Source organism: Miscanthus floridulus, chromosome 13 (assembly GCF_019320115.1).
Source record: "Miscanthus floridulus cultivar M001 chromosome 13, ASM1932011v1, whole genome shotgun sequence".
Lineage (NCBI taxonomy): Eukaryota > Viridiplantae > Streptophyta > Magnoliopsida > Poales > Poaceae > Miscanthus > Miscanthus floridulus.
Genome location: NC_089592.1, coordinates 29,604,148 through 29,619,131, shown reverse-complemented (window position 1 = coordinate 29,619,131; position 14,984 = coordinate 29,604,148). Strand labels below are relative to the sequence as shown.

Genomic DNA, 14,984 nt, shown 5'->3' with positions numbered 1-14,984 from the left:
ACGACGATTAAAATAAATTGATCTGATCTAACTTTACTTTTTTTTCTATAAATAGAAGCTATAAGAATAAATGTGGTTAAAATAAGCGGTTAAAAAACGTAACATTTGGCTGTTGATTTTAGCTTATTTTAGAATAAATAAAAGCTATGAGAATAAATGGAAGTTATGAGAATAAAGAAGTTCAGAACACGGCCAACTTTTTTTAACGATGCATACGTAATTTCAAACTTTTTAAATAGCACACACGTCTAATACGTGGCCTTGTACACTTCACAACTTGTTCGGGAGATCGTAAATGATTGTGAATTATTTACTACTGACTGATTTGGTGTGAGAAAAAAATACTATCTTCAGCTGAAAATTTACTATCGTTTATGAGCAAACGAACAGACTCTCTCATGTATCAGTTTATCCTGTGCAGAGCAAGCAAGGTAGCAGACAGATGGCGCTGCAGTCCCGATTGCTGCCGCGCCTCGCACTCGCACTTCTCTACCGCCCCCACTCGTCTCGCCACCATCCAAGGCCGTGGTCTACGACGAGCACGGCCTGCCGGAGCAGGTGCTGAGGACGGTGGACGTACCGCCGGTGGAGGTCGGCGACCGCGATGTCTGCGTCAGGATGCTGGCTGCCCCCATCAACCCCTCGGACATCAACCGCGTCGAGGGCGTCTACCCCGTCAGGCCCCCGCTCCCCACCGCCGTCGGAGGCTACGAGGGTGTCGGCCAGGCCCACGTCGTCGGCCCCGCCGTCACCGCCCCGCTCTCCCCCGGCGACTGGGTCATACCGTCCCCGCCATCGTTCGGTTGGTAACTCTGGCTACCTTGTCTTGCTGTTTCGGGTTTGGGAGGGGATCTCTTCCACTCAAATTTCAACTGCTAGTACCGTTTTATGCTCTTCAGGGACCTGGCAGACGTACATTGTCAAGCATGAGAGCGTCTGGCACAAGGTCCGCAGCGATGTACCCATGGAATACCCTGCCACCATCACCGTCAACCCCTCGACCGCGCTCAGGATGCTCCAAGACTTTGTAAAACTCAATCCTGGTGCTCTTTTTGCTTCTTTACACCATGCTTTCAAGTAGTTCCTTCCTTCCCTTGACATTTGACACGTCCTAGAATTTGCATGCCAGCCATCTTGTGACCTCCAATCTCTACTGTCACCAGGTGATTCCATCGTCCAGAATGGCGCTACCAGCATTGTTGGCCAGTGTGTTATTCAGCTCGCCAAAGTACATGGAATCCACACCATCAACATTATAAGGGACAGGTGCAATACAAATTTCCTTCTCAAAGTTGGGTGCCACCAACAAGGATCAAAGATTCTGTTGGTGTCTTACCTTTCTACATGATTCCTGTGCCAGTTCTCTCTTATGATTCACTTTCCTGTTTACCCATCTTCTTGTCCCACTAATGTTCAATAGTAATCTGTACTAGCTGAATTGATGTAGGCCTGGGTCAGAGGAAGCAAAAAACAAACTCAAACAACTTGGTGCAGATGAGGTGTTCACAGAATCTCAGCTAGACATGAAGAATGTCAAGAGCTTGCTGGTACTGATCCACTACCTGCTTTTCCAAATTGCTGTCATCCTTGCCAGCTAGTATCTGTTTACATATGCATGAAATTAAAATTCTGTGTGAGAACTTAAAAGCTTTGCCAAGTAGGAAGGTTGTGATCTGATGTTGACAAATGCAGTTTAGACTAGAAAACTACGCGCGGCATTGCCGCGCACATGCTTAGAGAGCTTGCCAGTTTCAGCCAATTTTGGGTTGTCATTCATCACACATTCATCGTAGCTCAGAAGCAGCGTTGTAATTAGAAATGGTTGTCAGTAGAGGTGTGGGCAGTGATGAAGAGGCAAGGATCTAGTTGCGGGAGAATTTTAGAAATAGAGAAAGAGGACACTTTTAAAAAAAAGGTTAAATCTCTACACTGGGTACGCCCTTTTTTTCCAGATAAACTTGAATAGGAGTTTTTGTCCTAAACATAAACACCGTTCTCATGATATTCCTTTAGAAAGAAGTGCCAAGAAAACTAACTTATGAAAAATAAAAGAAACATATACAGAGGTGTTTCTTGAAGGGGTTATTTGGATCCCATGTTTTATAGAAACTAGATTTTATAGAACAAGTTTTAGCCCAACATCCAGCACGATGATGTCTGGACACTATAACTAACTTGGGTTTATCTCAAACAAAGTTCTTGATAACCTAGAAAAGTGAGCTTTAATAAAAACGAGTTTTTGTTGTTTTCAGAGAACTGGCTTATCTACGGTATCTCAATTGCCAACATCCAACAAATCTAGCAATCATTCTTCACCCAGCGTCTATACCTCGATTTTTTTTTTAATTCTCCTGGCAGCAATGGTGTGCCGCGTGCATAAACTAACTATTGAACAAAGATTTAGATCAGAGAAAGTGCTATCCATCGCTGGTGGTGTGTTGCCTCCTCCACAGCTAAACATAAACATTAAGTAATGAACTAACCACAATCAGGAACTGTTTTTTTCTTCTTCTAAAATTCCAAACAAAGCTTGTTTTAATAAAACTAGCTTCTAATTAGGAGATCCAAACAGCCATGAAGAAATCAATTCACCCGAGTCTCCCTTTTAGATACCATTTTCAGAAACCGGTTATCCTCCCATAATTTCTGGCACTCTGGCTCATACAACTGAATTCGCCATCAACCCAAATGTCATTTTCAGGACATCCACAGTGTGAGGTTGTTTCCATCCTCTTTGTTTGCACATAACAAGAACAAACAAGCCGAACTCAATTACTACCACTGTTATTTGACACTGGAAGCAGGCATGATTTCCAAAGTGGAGCTCAAACCGTCAAATATTAACAAACTTTTTTTATTGGGAAGAAATTAAATCAAGCTTATGGGGACCACCAAGCAACGACATATGCATAAGGTGCAACGTAGGGAGGTGCTTGCTTAAGCTAATAAGTAACGGTAGTTTACTATCAATAGTTCGCCGAGACAAAGCTAGCTATGAAGAAATGAGTCAAAGCATGCATATGGAACAAACAGATTTGGAGCCATGAGACCGGTGCTTTCAGCTGCCAAGGGTATATGGTTTGTCAGATGACAAGCTGCAGTGTGTATTTGGGGTGAGCTAGATATTAGCTAATTTGCACTAACGATGAACTATTTGTGATTTCATGTTTATATCTTTTTCATGGTTTGTGCTACCTATAATGCGATAAATCAAGGTATAGAATATTTGTGAACAAACATGTTTGATACATATCTGCATGAATGAATTTACTAACATGTTTCTCCGTAGCAGATAAACATCAAAAGTTAGCATTGAGAATTCTTAAATATAGGGTAAGTTGCTGTATCTCTGTGTTTGTAGTTCCCAGTGGCATAGGAATTACAGGTAAAATTGTAATTGCCATACTGCTAAGTTCCTAAAGCTCTTCACAGATAAAAATATCGATATAACAAGATTTCAGAGTACAGGTCAACTATATGTCTTAAGAAAACCAAAATGTTAGGTGAAAGCGAGCAATCAGTTGAAATTAGATTCATGATAAAGGAGACAATTGTCCTTCTATGATCTTTGATTCACATGGTACTAGTCTCCAAAGAATTTCACCATAATTCAGACATCCAAGCAAGCAGTAACAGAGAAGTTACCGCATTATACTCTGTACTCTGCACTACCGAAATTCTGTATATATTCTTGTAGAAATGCTAAGGTAGGAGTGAAGAAGGAATGATGGGTCATTAGCATGTCCTGATCCTTCTATTGCAATTTTAAAGAAAATCATTAATGGTCTATAGGAAATCAAGAAACAACTACCAGTCCATTTGAAATGTGCATACATATAGTTTGAAGCATGCAATACGCAAGCATGTGTAGGAAGAAGGTAAAATAGGCCGCACCTTGTGATTTAAGACTGGAGCACCAATGTAGCTGGTGAACCAATCAAAAGAACACGCAAGCCTTCGGTACAGTTCCCACCCCATCAATTGCACTGAAATAATCTAACCCGAATATTTCAAGCACAACTGATAGAGATGGGGGCTGTACAAAATCAGCAACTGAATATTGAAAGGTACACATTTTTCTCCAAGACACGGGAGAGCTGAGTATCATTATATTAAAGAAGAAGGAAAAAGGGTAAAGAGCCCCGGTTACACCCACACACACCCATAGGATCACAGAATTACATAATGCCTTTTTGTTACAAATACACACAATCTGGATCGACCTAGCCCCTAGGAATGAGGGCCGACAAGGAGATCCCTCGCGCTCCAGACATTGCCCAAAGCTGGGCCTCCTCAGCAAGCAGCAAGGCAGTAGCCATATTGGCATCAAAGCCATCAAACCATCTCATTAGTTCTATTTCACCAGTCCTCAAAAGAAGTATCATTCATCGACGGCACTACAGTTTGCAGCCCAAAGCGATTTAGGAAGGAGAACCAGAATTGCCTTGCAAACACGCAGCTAGTGAGCAAGGGATCAATTGTTTCCTCAGCCTGGTTGCAATGAGGATACTAAACTGGATGGCCCAGGAGGTGCCTCATGGGGGAGAAGGTGGGCGACAAGGGGAGCGGTGGAGGGCGTGGCGCCGTGTCTCAGCCTTGCTTGGCACTCGTGGGCATAGGGAAGCCTTGGTGTCAGGCAGCAAGCGGGGTAGGGGGTTGAGGCTGGAGACGCTGCATGTGCATGGCGGCCTGGTGGGCCTGGAAGATGGAGGATGGGCGAGGTAGAGGAGACGACAGTAGCAGAGAGGAAGGGCGTCTCGAGCTCAAGTAGTGGAGGGGAATGACGTCTCAAGCTTGAGCAGCTGAGGGGATGTGCCACAAAACATCGTGACGATTCGAGTGGGCGAGACCCAAACCGATCCGCATCAGACGGACGAGTGGCCCGCATTTGGAGCAAGATTTGTATTATTAGAGATTAGTTGTAGTTTATGGAAACCCAATCTCAAATGCGATAGAACTGTGTAGTTCATTGTTTTTTTTTCTTGTAGTGCTATTACTGCTTGACATTGGCATTATGACATACAAATTGCAGTTTTTCTTCTACCTACAAAGAGTAGGATTGTTTCAAGTTTGAACCAACATGTATCTAGTTAATGTTTTGTTTCCTGTGTTCTCAGGGTGCTTTGCCAGAGCCTGCATTAGGATTTAACTGTGTTGGAGGAAATGCTGCTTCTCTAATACTCAAGCTTTTGAAGTAATGTGCTGAATTTGAAAAAAAGGTAGAATAATCCATTTTTCTCTCACACATAGACATAACTCTTGTTCTGTAGGCAAGGAGGCACCATGGTGACATATGGTGGAATGTCCAAGAGACCTGTCACTGTCCCTACTTCATATTTCATTTTTAAGGTCTGTACACAAGACCCAGCTTGTGAAACTTATGCATCTGCAGTTTTGCTCTACTTATATTGTTAGGCCACTTCAAACATTTTGAATGCTTATTATAGTAAACTGCCTATTTTATGTGAGCAATGTTACTCTCAGTAGATGACAATGCTAAGAAACTAGTGCTGAATTATCAGCATGTTAAGACAAACAAACTTAGATGGTTTCACGTTGTGTTCAAGGGATGGTGAGTTCCTATTGTTCATATGATATTGCCCCAAATGTCTATAAGTTACTTAACACAATGAAATATATGTTTTGAAAGGATCTTTCCCTAAGAGGGTTCTGGCTCCAGAAGTGGCTGAACTCAGATAAAACAGAAGACTGCAGAAGAATGATAGACTACCTCTTGGGCCTTGTGCATGAAGGCAAACTCAAATACGAGTATGTAATGTTAATGTCATTCTGTTGTTGGGTTGCTATTAGATCTTGTTGACATGATCTCATCTAGACATTGCTGGATCTGTAAAGAGAAAAATTAAGTGCCTTTGGAAACATATTAATTAATTTGTTTGCAGGATGGAGTCGATTTCTTTCGGTGAGTTCAGCTTGGCTCTGGAGAAGGCCCTGGGCAAACATGGAAGCCAGCCAAAGCAAGTTATCAGGTTCTGAGACGAGGGTAGGCTAGGGGATCTGAGAGCATGCAAGTGCCATCGATCTGTATGAATGATGAATCCACCAGATGGTATGGCAAGTGTAAGAGTGACCTGGAGATGTAAATAAAATAATAAAAAAAGTAAAGGCAGCAATCTTTAATGGAATTGTGAAACCAGCAGCTTAGCTAGATTTAAGGGCTAAGTGAGTGAAGGATCACTTGGTAGCGGTGGGCGGTTGTACACAAGTTGTGCGTGAAGTATTTTTTCTTTCTGAGAAAATGTTTTTTTTTTTGAGGCGGATGCGGATGGTTAATACGAATTCAAGAGAGTTGTTTATCTCACGCCCTCGGCTCACCCATTACCGCCTCGCTCAGATCTCTACCATTATGGCAGCGACAGAGGCTGTATCAGAGATGTTGAAGAGGAGGTAGGGAATGGAGGGCGAGAGTAGGAGCCTAGGAGGTCGTCGCCTGGACGACGACGGCGGAGAGGTGGGCCAAGTAGAAGGCGGTAGCGTGGTCGTTGATGAAGCAAGGCCTCTTTTCGGATACTGCATTGGCTCTTTTTTTCAGGTAATGCTAGGAATCAGATGTCTGTCCATGGCCCCGCGCCGTACGGTCCTGTTGGTGAACCCGATGTCCAGAAGGTCATGTATCCTGTTTGCTCCCCTCTAGTCCCCACAGAGTAAAAAAAATCACGGTGATTTTGTGCTAAGTGACCACGCTCTGCCGTGCCTCTTGCTGGCCTTCCTCTTTATCGTCGCTGCGCCCGCACTACCACGACGTGCTCCCCCTAGACCACAAAGCTGTTGTAGCCTCGCCAAGCGAGGTCGCACCCACCCGACTGCTGTTGTCGGCTCCACCGTGGGCATCGCTCGCCGGGGGCACCGCTTGCGCCCCTATCACCTGGGGGCAGCGCCGCCGCTCACCAGGGCCACGTAGCCACCCGCCCCCTGTCATCCTCCTCCACCGTGACCGCACAACCGGATCCCGCTGTTTAGTGCTCCGCCTGCTCAGTTGCCAGCTTTTGCTGAACGCGTATGTTGCAAGTGTATGTTTCGAGTGTTTTAGAGGTATGTTGCAAGTGTTTCAGATGGATGTTGTAAAAGTAAATCGGGATGTTGCATATGTTGCAATGGTTGTACACGTATTTTGCAAAGGTCTGTTACCAATGTTTCATGTGTTTTTGGACGTATATCGCAAGTGTGTTTATCTGAATGTTGCATATGTTTTACACGTATGTTGCATGTGTATTTATCCGGGTGTTGTGTATGTTTGCAAAGGTTTTCAAGTGTTTCAGAAGCATATTGCAAGTGTGTTTTAAATGTTTAAATTGTTTCAGACATATGTTATAAGTGCGTGTTTTAAATATTTCAGTTGTTTCAGGCATATATTGTAGGGGAGTGGCTACACACATATGTTGCAAGCATATGTTCCAAACGTTTCATCTGTTTTAGACATATATGTTGCAATAAGTCTTCCATGTTACAAGTGTTTAATGAGGCGTAGGCAGTCCCCACGGGCGGGCGAGCACGGGGGGCGTAGCAGGGCAAGCAGACGCAGGCGCGCAGCATGGCGTGGGCGAGGAGCAAGGCACAGACGAGCAACAGCAGGGCGCGGGCAAGCAACAGCAGGGCGGGCATGCATGCTCCCATACACGTCCGTGTGTGGAGGCAACCAGAGCGAGCGCGTGAAAGACAGCCAACCGACGTGGTACTCGTCGCATATACACTGCCGATCCGTTTTGGCCACTGGTGGACCAACTGACAGCCTAAGGAGGTGTACTCCGCTGGTTGTTTGGCCGCACGTCCGTTAGTGTGCGGGGCGAGTGTGCCGCGTGTGCCACACAGGCGAGCACACGCTAGGCTGAGCGGCGAGTAAGACGTGGGCGTCCGGCCGTCCGGACGCCAGTAAGCCCCCTCTTTTTTTTTTGTTTGAACGGTTCACTGTCTCATCAGAGCAGAGAGATGGCGATCGCAGACCTGTTGCTCCCGCTGAAGTTTCAGATTCCTAGCCCGGTTGCTCCTGCTTGATTCACTACAATCCCAATGTAGTCTCCCACTCCCACTTCTCCACAGCCCTCTCCCTTGTCTCATCACCATCTAATAAGCTTCCAAATGAACATTCTATTCTACTCCATTTATCCACATGGTTCAAATCAACTGCTAATTACAAGTACGGTAAGCATTCTTGTGTTGCACTGTGTCAAAATTCTCTGAACTGATGAGAACTCCCTCCTCCCCTCCCACTAGATCGATTATTCATCACAGAAAAAATACAGAGAAGAAACACCAGCAACTGAATTGAAAGAGGCAGTTTCAACAGCACACTAGTGGGCATCAGATGCAGGCTGATTCATATATGTACATCGACAACAGCTACTCTGCTATTTGCCACTCTATGATGCCCACTGGATGTCCTGGAACAAGAACATACCTTTTTTTTCTAGCAACCAGCAAGCTAACTATTGTTTCCAAATTCGTCCAAGAAAATGCTACTGCCAAAGTATCTGACCTCCAGATTTTCTCCATTTCTATTCCCGCATCGTGTCGTCAATACCATGCATGTCGCACATCACAACATCTGTGCTTGTCGACGACAATGGCTTCCTGGGGGCACAAGGCTTGCCTGGCTTCAGGTGGTTGTGTTCACCACTGTACACAATTTCAGCGATTTGGCCATCTATTGTCGTCTCCACCTTCCTCTTCACAGGGCAGCTAGGGTGAGTGCACTTGTAGTAGCTCCGTGGCAACTCACTGCCTTTCACTTTCTTTTGCCCATATTTCCTCCAGTTGTACCCATCAAGCGACAAACGACTGCGCACACCATTCCGCCTGGCAGCTTGGCATGCTGTTACATGGTCACAGCACGTGAAATGCTCTGCATTGACTTCCACCTCCTCAGATATGGCATCCGACCCGGCATCCTGCGAGTTAGTTTAGCACATCTGAAACAAGATTTCATGATGATACCCTGGATAGTTCAATAACCGAATATACGACACACAAATACTTGAATTTAGAAGGCTCCAATTCACAAAAAGAAATTGTCGTTATCAAAATACATGAAGCGTCTTTCCAATGCAGAGAACCAGTGTGAGACTTACTATTGTTGCTGCTATCTGTGTTGGAAGATTACCCGGTAGCGATGCCAACCGAGTGGCTTTTGGCCTGATTAGCTCAGTCTCCTCTGGGATGGTGATTGTTGGGGAACAACTGGCGTTGAAGTCTTGCAGAACCTTTGGGAAGGGCCTGAACCTGGAGAAAGGCCTGGAGGCCACAGGCTTCAGAACAACAACCTTCTCATGAGGTTGCATCTTCCCTGACCTGAAAACACGGGACAATTCTGTAATCGTAGCAGTAGCTCATTTGCTTGTTTGTAGGGGGGAGAAAGAAAAAGAAAACAAATGCACAAGGGATTTATGGAACTTAAGAGAGTAGTAGACCAATACTTCATATACAAACTGAACTATTTTGTAGTGCAGCTTGCAAACTCCCACAATAAATCAACCAAATCATAGTAATCCGAGGAAGGGCATTCACATAGGCAACGAACTGAGCTAGTAAAGAGAGTAATGGAAGAACAGGAGGGTTCGCATAGGCGGTCACCTTCGTCCTCCACTCTGTTGCAGCTGTATATACTGGTGGAAGCAATGCAATTGCAAAGGCAACAAGGTTGTTGAGCAGAGGACAAAGAGGGAGGTAGTTAGGGCACATGCATGTAAGACTGTTAGGTATGGGCACAAAGCAGGGGAGTAGATATATTCCGATGGTCAGCATTTAGTGCTGGATCAGACTCTAAACCCATCATCCTCCTGCTGTCCATCCTTGTTTGAGACAAACTCTGACCAACACAACAAATTTAGATGACCAAAGCATGCAGTGGAAAACTAAAACTTTTATGCTAGAGCATATTGATTATATTTGGGGGTTAATAACAAAAACCACTTTTATGCAAAGCTACTTTACTTGCTCGAGGACAGTGAAAACCCAAGCTGAAAAACAAAATCAAATTTCTTATATGCAGTGAACTAAAGTTCATAAGCAGACAGCAGCACAGATGCAGCTCATAGCCTCGTACCCTTAAGCTTCATATTTCAGGTAACCTTCAAGGAGATCTAAAAGCATTAAGCACTCCTGCTCCCTTAAGCTTCACTTTTGTTAGAAAAGTCCATCAGTTTATTCTTCCAGATGTCATTGGGCCAATTTACAAATGAATCGGAGAAACATTAGTAAATGTTGATTTCTGAAATGCACAAACAAAATGTCAGGAACAGTCACCACTTACCAGGTTACACTGAAGGATAAACTTTCTTCATGTGACTCAGTTGTGCCCACTTCAAGTATTTGCATGCAAGTGCTGTTAATAACCTACCTGCAAACAACAGAAACTCCAGAATGTAAAACCATTCCATGCTATGTGCAGCTTGCAAAACATGTGGCTAAACTTAGAACTAATGTAAAACCATTCCATGCTATGTGCAGCTTGCAAAACATGGCTAAACTTAGTACTAAAGATCATTTCATGCTACCACAGCAGCCTTAAGATTTAAAATATCTATGATGGGACTTAAAGCATTCAAATCTAAAGACTCACGCTGGTCATCAATCAGAGAAAGGGAATTTGTATGTTTCATATTTAGTCCTAAATTGCTTGCTAACAAATATGTGTAACCTTTATCCTTCTGAAATATTTGAGAACAGTAATATAAAGGTTTTAGATGTCAGTATATGAGAGAAATGAAGGTGCATGTGCGTAGCAGCAATGGAGACAAGCTTTTATTCTATTTGTTTTGATGGGGGCATTAGAGACAAGGCTTAGCTTGAGTAACAGACAAATTTGAAACAACTGATTAGCCAGCACATTTAAAGGGCAAACCTGAAGGTGAAGCATGCAGTTGCTTAACTCAGTTATTGCAGCTACCTCATAGCAGGATTCCCACAATCGTCATTCTGTAGCACCCAATCCTCCTCTTCAATAGATTCAAAGACACTTGCTCGCAGCTGGGACTAGTCATGCAGCCAGAAACATCGTGACAAAGCTAGTAAAAGTATGTGGATTTGATGGACACAATGCAAGGGATATTACATATCTGCCTTCTGCATTGTGAGCCTGTTTCAGTTCAACAAAGAGCATGGGTTTGGATTATCTACCATCATAAGCCTGTTTCAGTTCAACAAAGAGCACGGGTTTGGATTATCTACCCTCATGCAGAACTTTGCAGTTCAAATCTGACTATCAAATCGAAAAGATATAAACATGCAGTTTAAAATATTACAACACATTTGATAATGAACCATTCCAACTGTGGTTCTAGAGTTGCTGAGATAACAAAAATAGCAGAAAGCATAAAGTACAAATTGAACATAATAGATCTCAGGTAAAAAAGGTTCAAGATTCCCTAGTTCAACACCATCTGTTTCCTGGATGATGTACTAGAAACTTGCATGTTTTGCAACATAATGTCATATTGAGTGAAACGTTTGAGTAAGAGGGACATGTGAAAGTACATGTAATTTAGCTCTCGAATTCTAAAATTCCAGTGAAGAAGTTTCAAGAAATCACACATGAACTGCTCGACCAACCATTTTTTCTCTCTTATCAAGCTCTCAAGTGTCATCCAAATTCCAAACAAACAAAGAAATACATGTATATGCAGTGGCCTAGTAACCAAACTCCAAATGCATAGAACTTCAGCACCAATCCAGCCAAAACACCTGTAATGTAGTTCTCAAATCCTGAACTGAATTCCAGTAAACAAAGACCTTGATTAAGATCAAGAAGAGGCACCAGATTTGAGAAATCACAACCAGCAACTAATCTACTGCCTATCATTGTAATGACCCTGGGTCTGTGTCGCCCTTGGATGTGGAATTGGCCTTGGCCTTCTCCTGGATGAGAGTGTTGATGATGGATCTATCAATTTGCGAATTCAATGCAAGACGAACATCAATCTTCTGACTGCTTTGACATGCCATGATATTTCCTTCTTATCGATTACGGCTAGAAAGAGAGGTTGGTGTGGTCCATACATCTACTAGAATAGAACCACTATGTACTGGTAACCTTTGCCTATGAGTAAGTCCTCTGTACTGTAGGTGCTCGAGAGAAGTAGTTCCCTTCCATGACAAAGACTAGTTAAGTTTCACTATCTCCTTTCTCAACTCACTATTTCCCAGCAGCTCTAGACTACTCGAAGAAGTAAGAAGGAAGCAAAGCAGGTTTCTGCACGGAATATATTCTTGAGGGATTAATTGCTCAGAAGTGGGATGTTAGGGTAAAACGTGTAGTATCCGGAAAGCCTATAAGTTCTACCTAGTTGGCTGGTATAGTAGAGGTATTTCCAAAGTTCATCCTTTATTTAAAAGAGTCATTTCTGCTAGTTAACTGTTCGCATTGCTAGTGTCAAAGAGGAGCAAGAGAAAAGAAAGAGTAGCTTGTAGAGCTGGAAAATGTGCCGAAGAGAGTGGTTTAGGCTTCCGGACTCATAGACTTTGCTAACAAAATCCCAGGGGAAGGCTTACTAAATGGAGGAGTAAAATAGGAAAAGGCATACCAAGGGATGAGCGCCCTCTGATCTAACGATCAAACAAGCAAGCAATGGCCATTGTTACTAGAAATATGAAGCGTGCTAGCGCGCACTTCCTATTAACCAATTCACCAATTTAAAGATTGGTAAACAAAGATAATAGGAGCCGAAGTCAATCCCTTCTCCTCCTCACAAGGAGCGTAGCCTAAGATTCTTTTGAGACGAATGAATGCTGAAGAAAGGAAAGCGGGCTACAATCGAAAAATTCCATTGTGCTATGAGCGGACAATTCTGAAGAAATTGTAAGATATGGGTAAGAGTTCTCGCAAATCTTCCTATTACGGGGAAAGTTCGAATGGGAAGAGGAAAAGGAAATCCTACGGGTTGGATTGCTCGTGTGTCCACGGGACAAATCTCATTTGAAATGGATGGTGTGAGTTTGTCAAATGCTCGACAAGCCGCTAGATTAGCGGCGCATAAACCATGTTCGTCAACCAAGTTTGTTCAGTGGTCGTGACGTAATTGGTTAGTGGGGAAAAACCAGGCCTCGACTCAAAAGAATTTTACTAAGTGTTTGTTCCTGAACGAGGAAAGTGGAACGACAAAGAGGGATAGGGAGCTCGCCTCCTTTTTTGTAATCGCCGAAATGGAAATTGTACGACGACCTTTCTTGTTCTAGGCATATGACCCAGAGACATGACGGACAGTTATATAAATAAGAATAAGAAAGAGAAGTGTGATGGTGGATTTTTCTTTAGAGAATCAAAAAGCAATCAACCATCCCCAAACAAAGTGCTGCTGGAGGGAAATGCTAAAGTCCTATTCCGAATTCCATTAAGGTTGTATTCCTACTAAGAAACTCAAGGCTATACTCTACTTCCCATCCCAGCTCGTAAGTAATCCTACAAGTTACAGATTTTTTAGAGGTCATTAGGCCCTTCATATGGATTGACAAAAAAAAAAAAAATCAATTAACCGTAGGAGTGGTAAATATGTGAGAGCCGATTGTGGTATCAGCTTTCAGGCGCTGACAGACTTACAGATAAGTTTTTGGAAACAGAGTTACAGATGAGTTAATCAGCGGTAGCCGATTACTGTACTATCGGCAAGGAGCCGATTACTGTACTATCGAAAATAATTAGGCTACGTGGACTACACTGGCTAGACTTCCGACAAGGAGCCGATTAGTGTACTATCGGCATTCAGCTAGCCTGACAGGCTTCTATTCTTACAAATTTTCCATCACAGCATTTATTTCTGAAATTCTTTATCAAATTAATATTATTGTTAAAATAATTCTCCCTTACTGCCATAGTGCTTCCTGCTGTAGTTACAGAAACTCTCTCTCTCTCTGCGACTCTGCCTCCCTTATATTCCTTGCATCTGTAAAATGTGACTCCCGCTCCCGCAGTTAGCCAGTTACCATGCACGTAAAAAGCGAATCGAGCAAGCACGCAGGCAGCGCCAGAAGTTGACTGGCTGGTGGCCACCCGAAGTGCATGGCATGTTTACCGTCTTTGCTCTCCTCTCAGCAGGCACGAACACAGAACACGTACAAAAACGCAGCCCACGCACTGGCTCAAATGCACATAGACGCGACCCAGGTCCAACTAACAGCCGGCCAGGCAAAGGTGGTCAGAGGCAGGCGCTGCCCCGGGGCGGCCGCACCTCTACCGCTGCACCTCGGGCCCACCTCGCGCATGGCGATTCAGTCAAGTCTCAGGAGGACGGTTTGGAGTGATTCGTTCGAATATTCCCCTCAAACCGTCATTAGTTCAGTATAAAAGAAGGGGAGGGCCCCCTCACACTCACACCTCACTCAAGAGCCTCTCTCCCTTCTCACTTGTACTCTTGCCTTTTAGTAGTACTTTTGGAGTTAGGCAAAGATCTTGTGAAGAGCTTGGACATCTTGGTAATTCTTGGTATGAGAAATACATTTGGTTCCAATATGGCCTTGTTCTCTACTTATCAAAGTGATTATGCTATAGAACTGGAGCAAAGTTCTTATGTTATATTAGCATACGGAACATTATGCTTAATCATTTATACAACATATATGGCTAGAATAAGAACTAAGTTGAGGCAGTGGTTCGTCGTGCCTTCGGGCTTGCCCAAGTGAAAGGTTCTAATGGTTATGGGGTGAATAGTCTATTAAAAAATTTACAACAACACTAAGCCAAATGATTAGAAAAATATGAGGCGAAACAAGTTTTGCGCTAGCCTACTAAAAATGCAAGCCACCTACCACAATTCTAGTAGCTATAATCTCTATGTCACACACAAAGGGCTAAGTCACTACCTCTAAGTTAGTGAGCTCTCAAAGACTAACTAAAGAGCCTCACTAACCACTAACAAGACACAAACTAGCTCTCAAAACTAATTACACTAAAGAGCTTAGCTACACTAGAAAAGTAATGCAAGAGAGGTAGAGATGATATACCACCATGGCAAGTGATCAATCACAATGAATACCAA

The 14,984-nt window shown here is 43.5% G+C and overlaps 2 protein-coding genes across 5 annotated transcripts; one reads left to right on the top strand and one right to left on the bottom strand.

Annotated features, from left to right (window-relative positions):
* Nucleotides 1–496: 496 nt before the first annotated feature.
* Nucleotides 497–6,232, top strand: LOC136501743 (enoyl-[acyl-carrier-protein] reductase, mitochondrial-like). Its single transcript, XM_066497273.1, has 8 exons — nt 497–802; nt 900–1,043; nt 1,164–1,266; nt 1,448–1,547; nt 5,118–5,194; nt 5,271–5,349; nt 5,651–5,769; nt 5,904–6,232. The coding sequence occupies exons 1-8, from the start codon at nt 619–621 to the stop codon at nt 5,995–5,997; spliced, it is 900 nt and encodes a 299-aa protein (XP_066353370.1). The 5' UTR covers nt 497–618; the 3' UTR covers nt 5,998–6,232.
* Nucleotides 6,233–8,262: 2,030 nt separating this feature from the next.
* LOC136501740 (WRKY transcription factor 44-like) lies at nt 8,263–10,354 on the bottom strand. 4 transcript variants are annotated; one of them, XM_066497267.1, is made up of 3 exons: nt 10,268–10,354; nt 9,087–9,306; nt 8,263–8,906 (listed from the first exon to the last, which is right to left on the bottom strand). In XM_066497267.1, exons 1-3 carry the CDS (start codon nt 10,330–10,332, stop codon nt 8,514–8,516), a joined length of 678 nt encoding a protein of 225 aa, XP_066353364.1. In that variant the 5' UTR covers nt 10,333–10,354; the 3' UTR covers nt 8,263–8,513. The 4 variants fall into 4 exon arrangements, with proteins under 4 accessions (XP_066353364.1, XP_066353366.1, XP_066353365.1 ...); XM_066497269.1 differs by lacking the exon at nt 10,268–10,354 and adding an exon at nt 10,061–10,225; XM_066497268.1 differs by lacking the exon at nt 10,268–10,354 and adding an exon at nt 9,432–9,836.
* Nucleotides 10,355–14,984: the final 4,630 nt, after the last annotated feature.

Bases quoted from the DNA above. Each gene is read 5' to 3' on its own strand.
- LOC136501743 (XM_066497273.1), top strand. From the start codon at position 619: ATGCTGGCTGCCCCCATCAACCCCTCGGACATCAACCGCGTCGAGGGC. The intron at 1,044-1,163 runs GTGCTCTTTTTG...TACTGTCACCAG, and splicing joins CTTTGTAAAACTCAATCCTG to GTGATTCCATCGTCCAGAAT. The intron at 1,548-5,117 runs GTACTGATCCAC...CTGTGTTCTCAG, and splicing joins AGAATGTCAAGAGCTTGCTG to GGTGCTTTGCCAGAGCCTGC.
- LOC136501740 (XM_066497267.1), bottom strand. From the start codon at position 10,332: ATGCAAATACTTGAAGTGGGCACAACTGAGTCACATGAAGAAAGTTTA. The intron at 9,307-10,267 runs GTAAGTGGTGAC...CCGTGTTTTCAG, and splicing joins TTATCCTTCAGTGTAACCTG to GTCAGGGAAGATGCAACCTC. The intron at 8,907-9,086 runs GTAAGTCTCACA...ACTAACTCGCAG, and splicing joins CACAGATAGCAGCAACAATA to GATGCCGGGTCGGATGCCAT.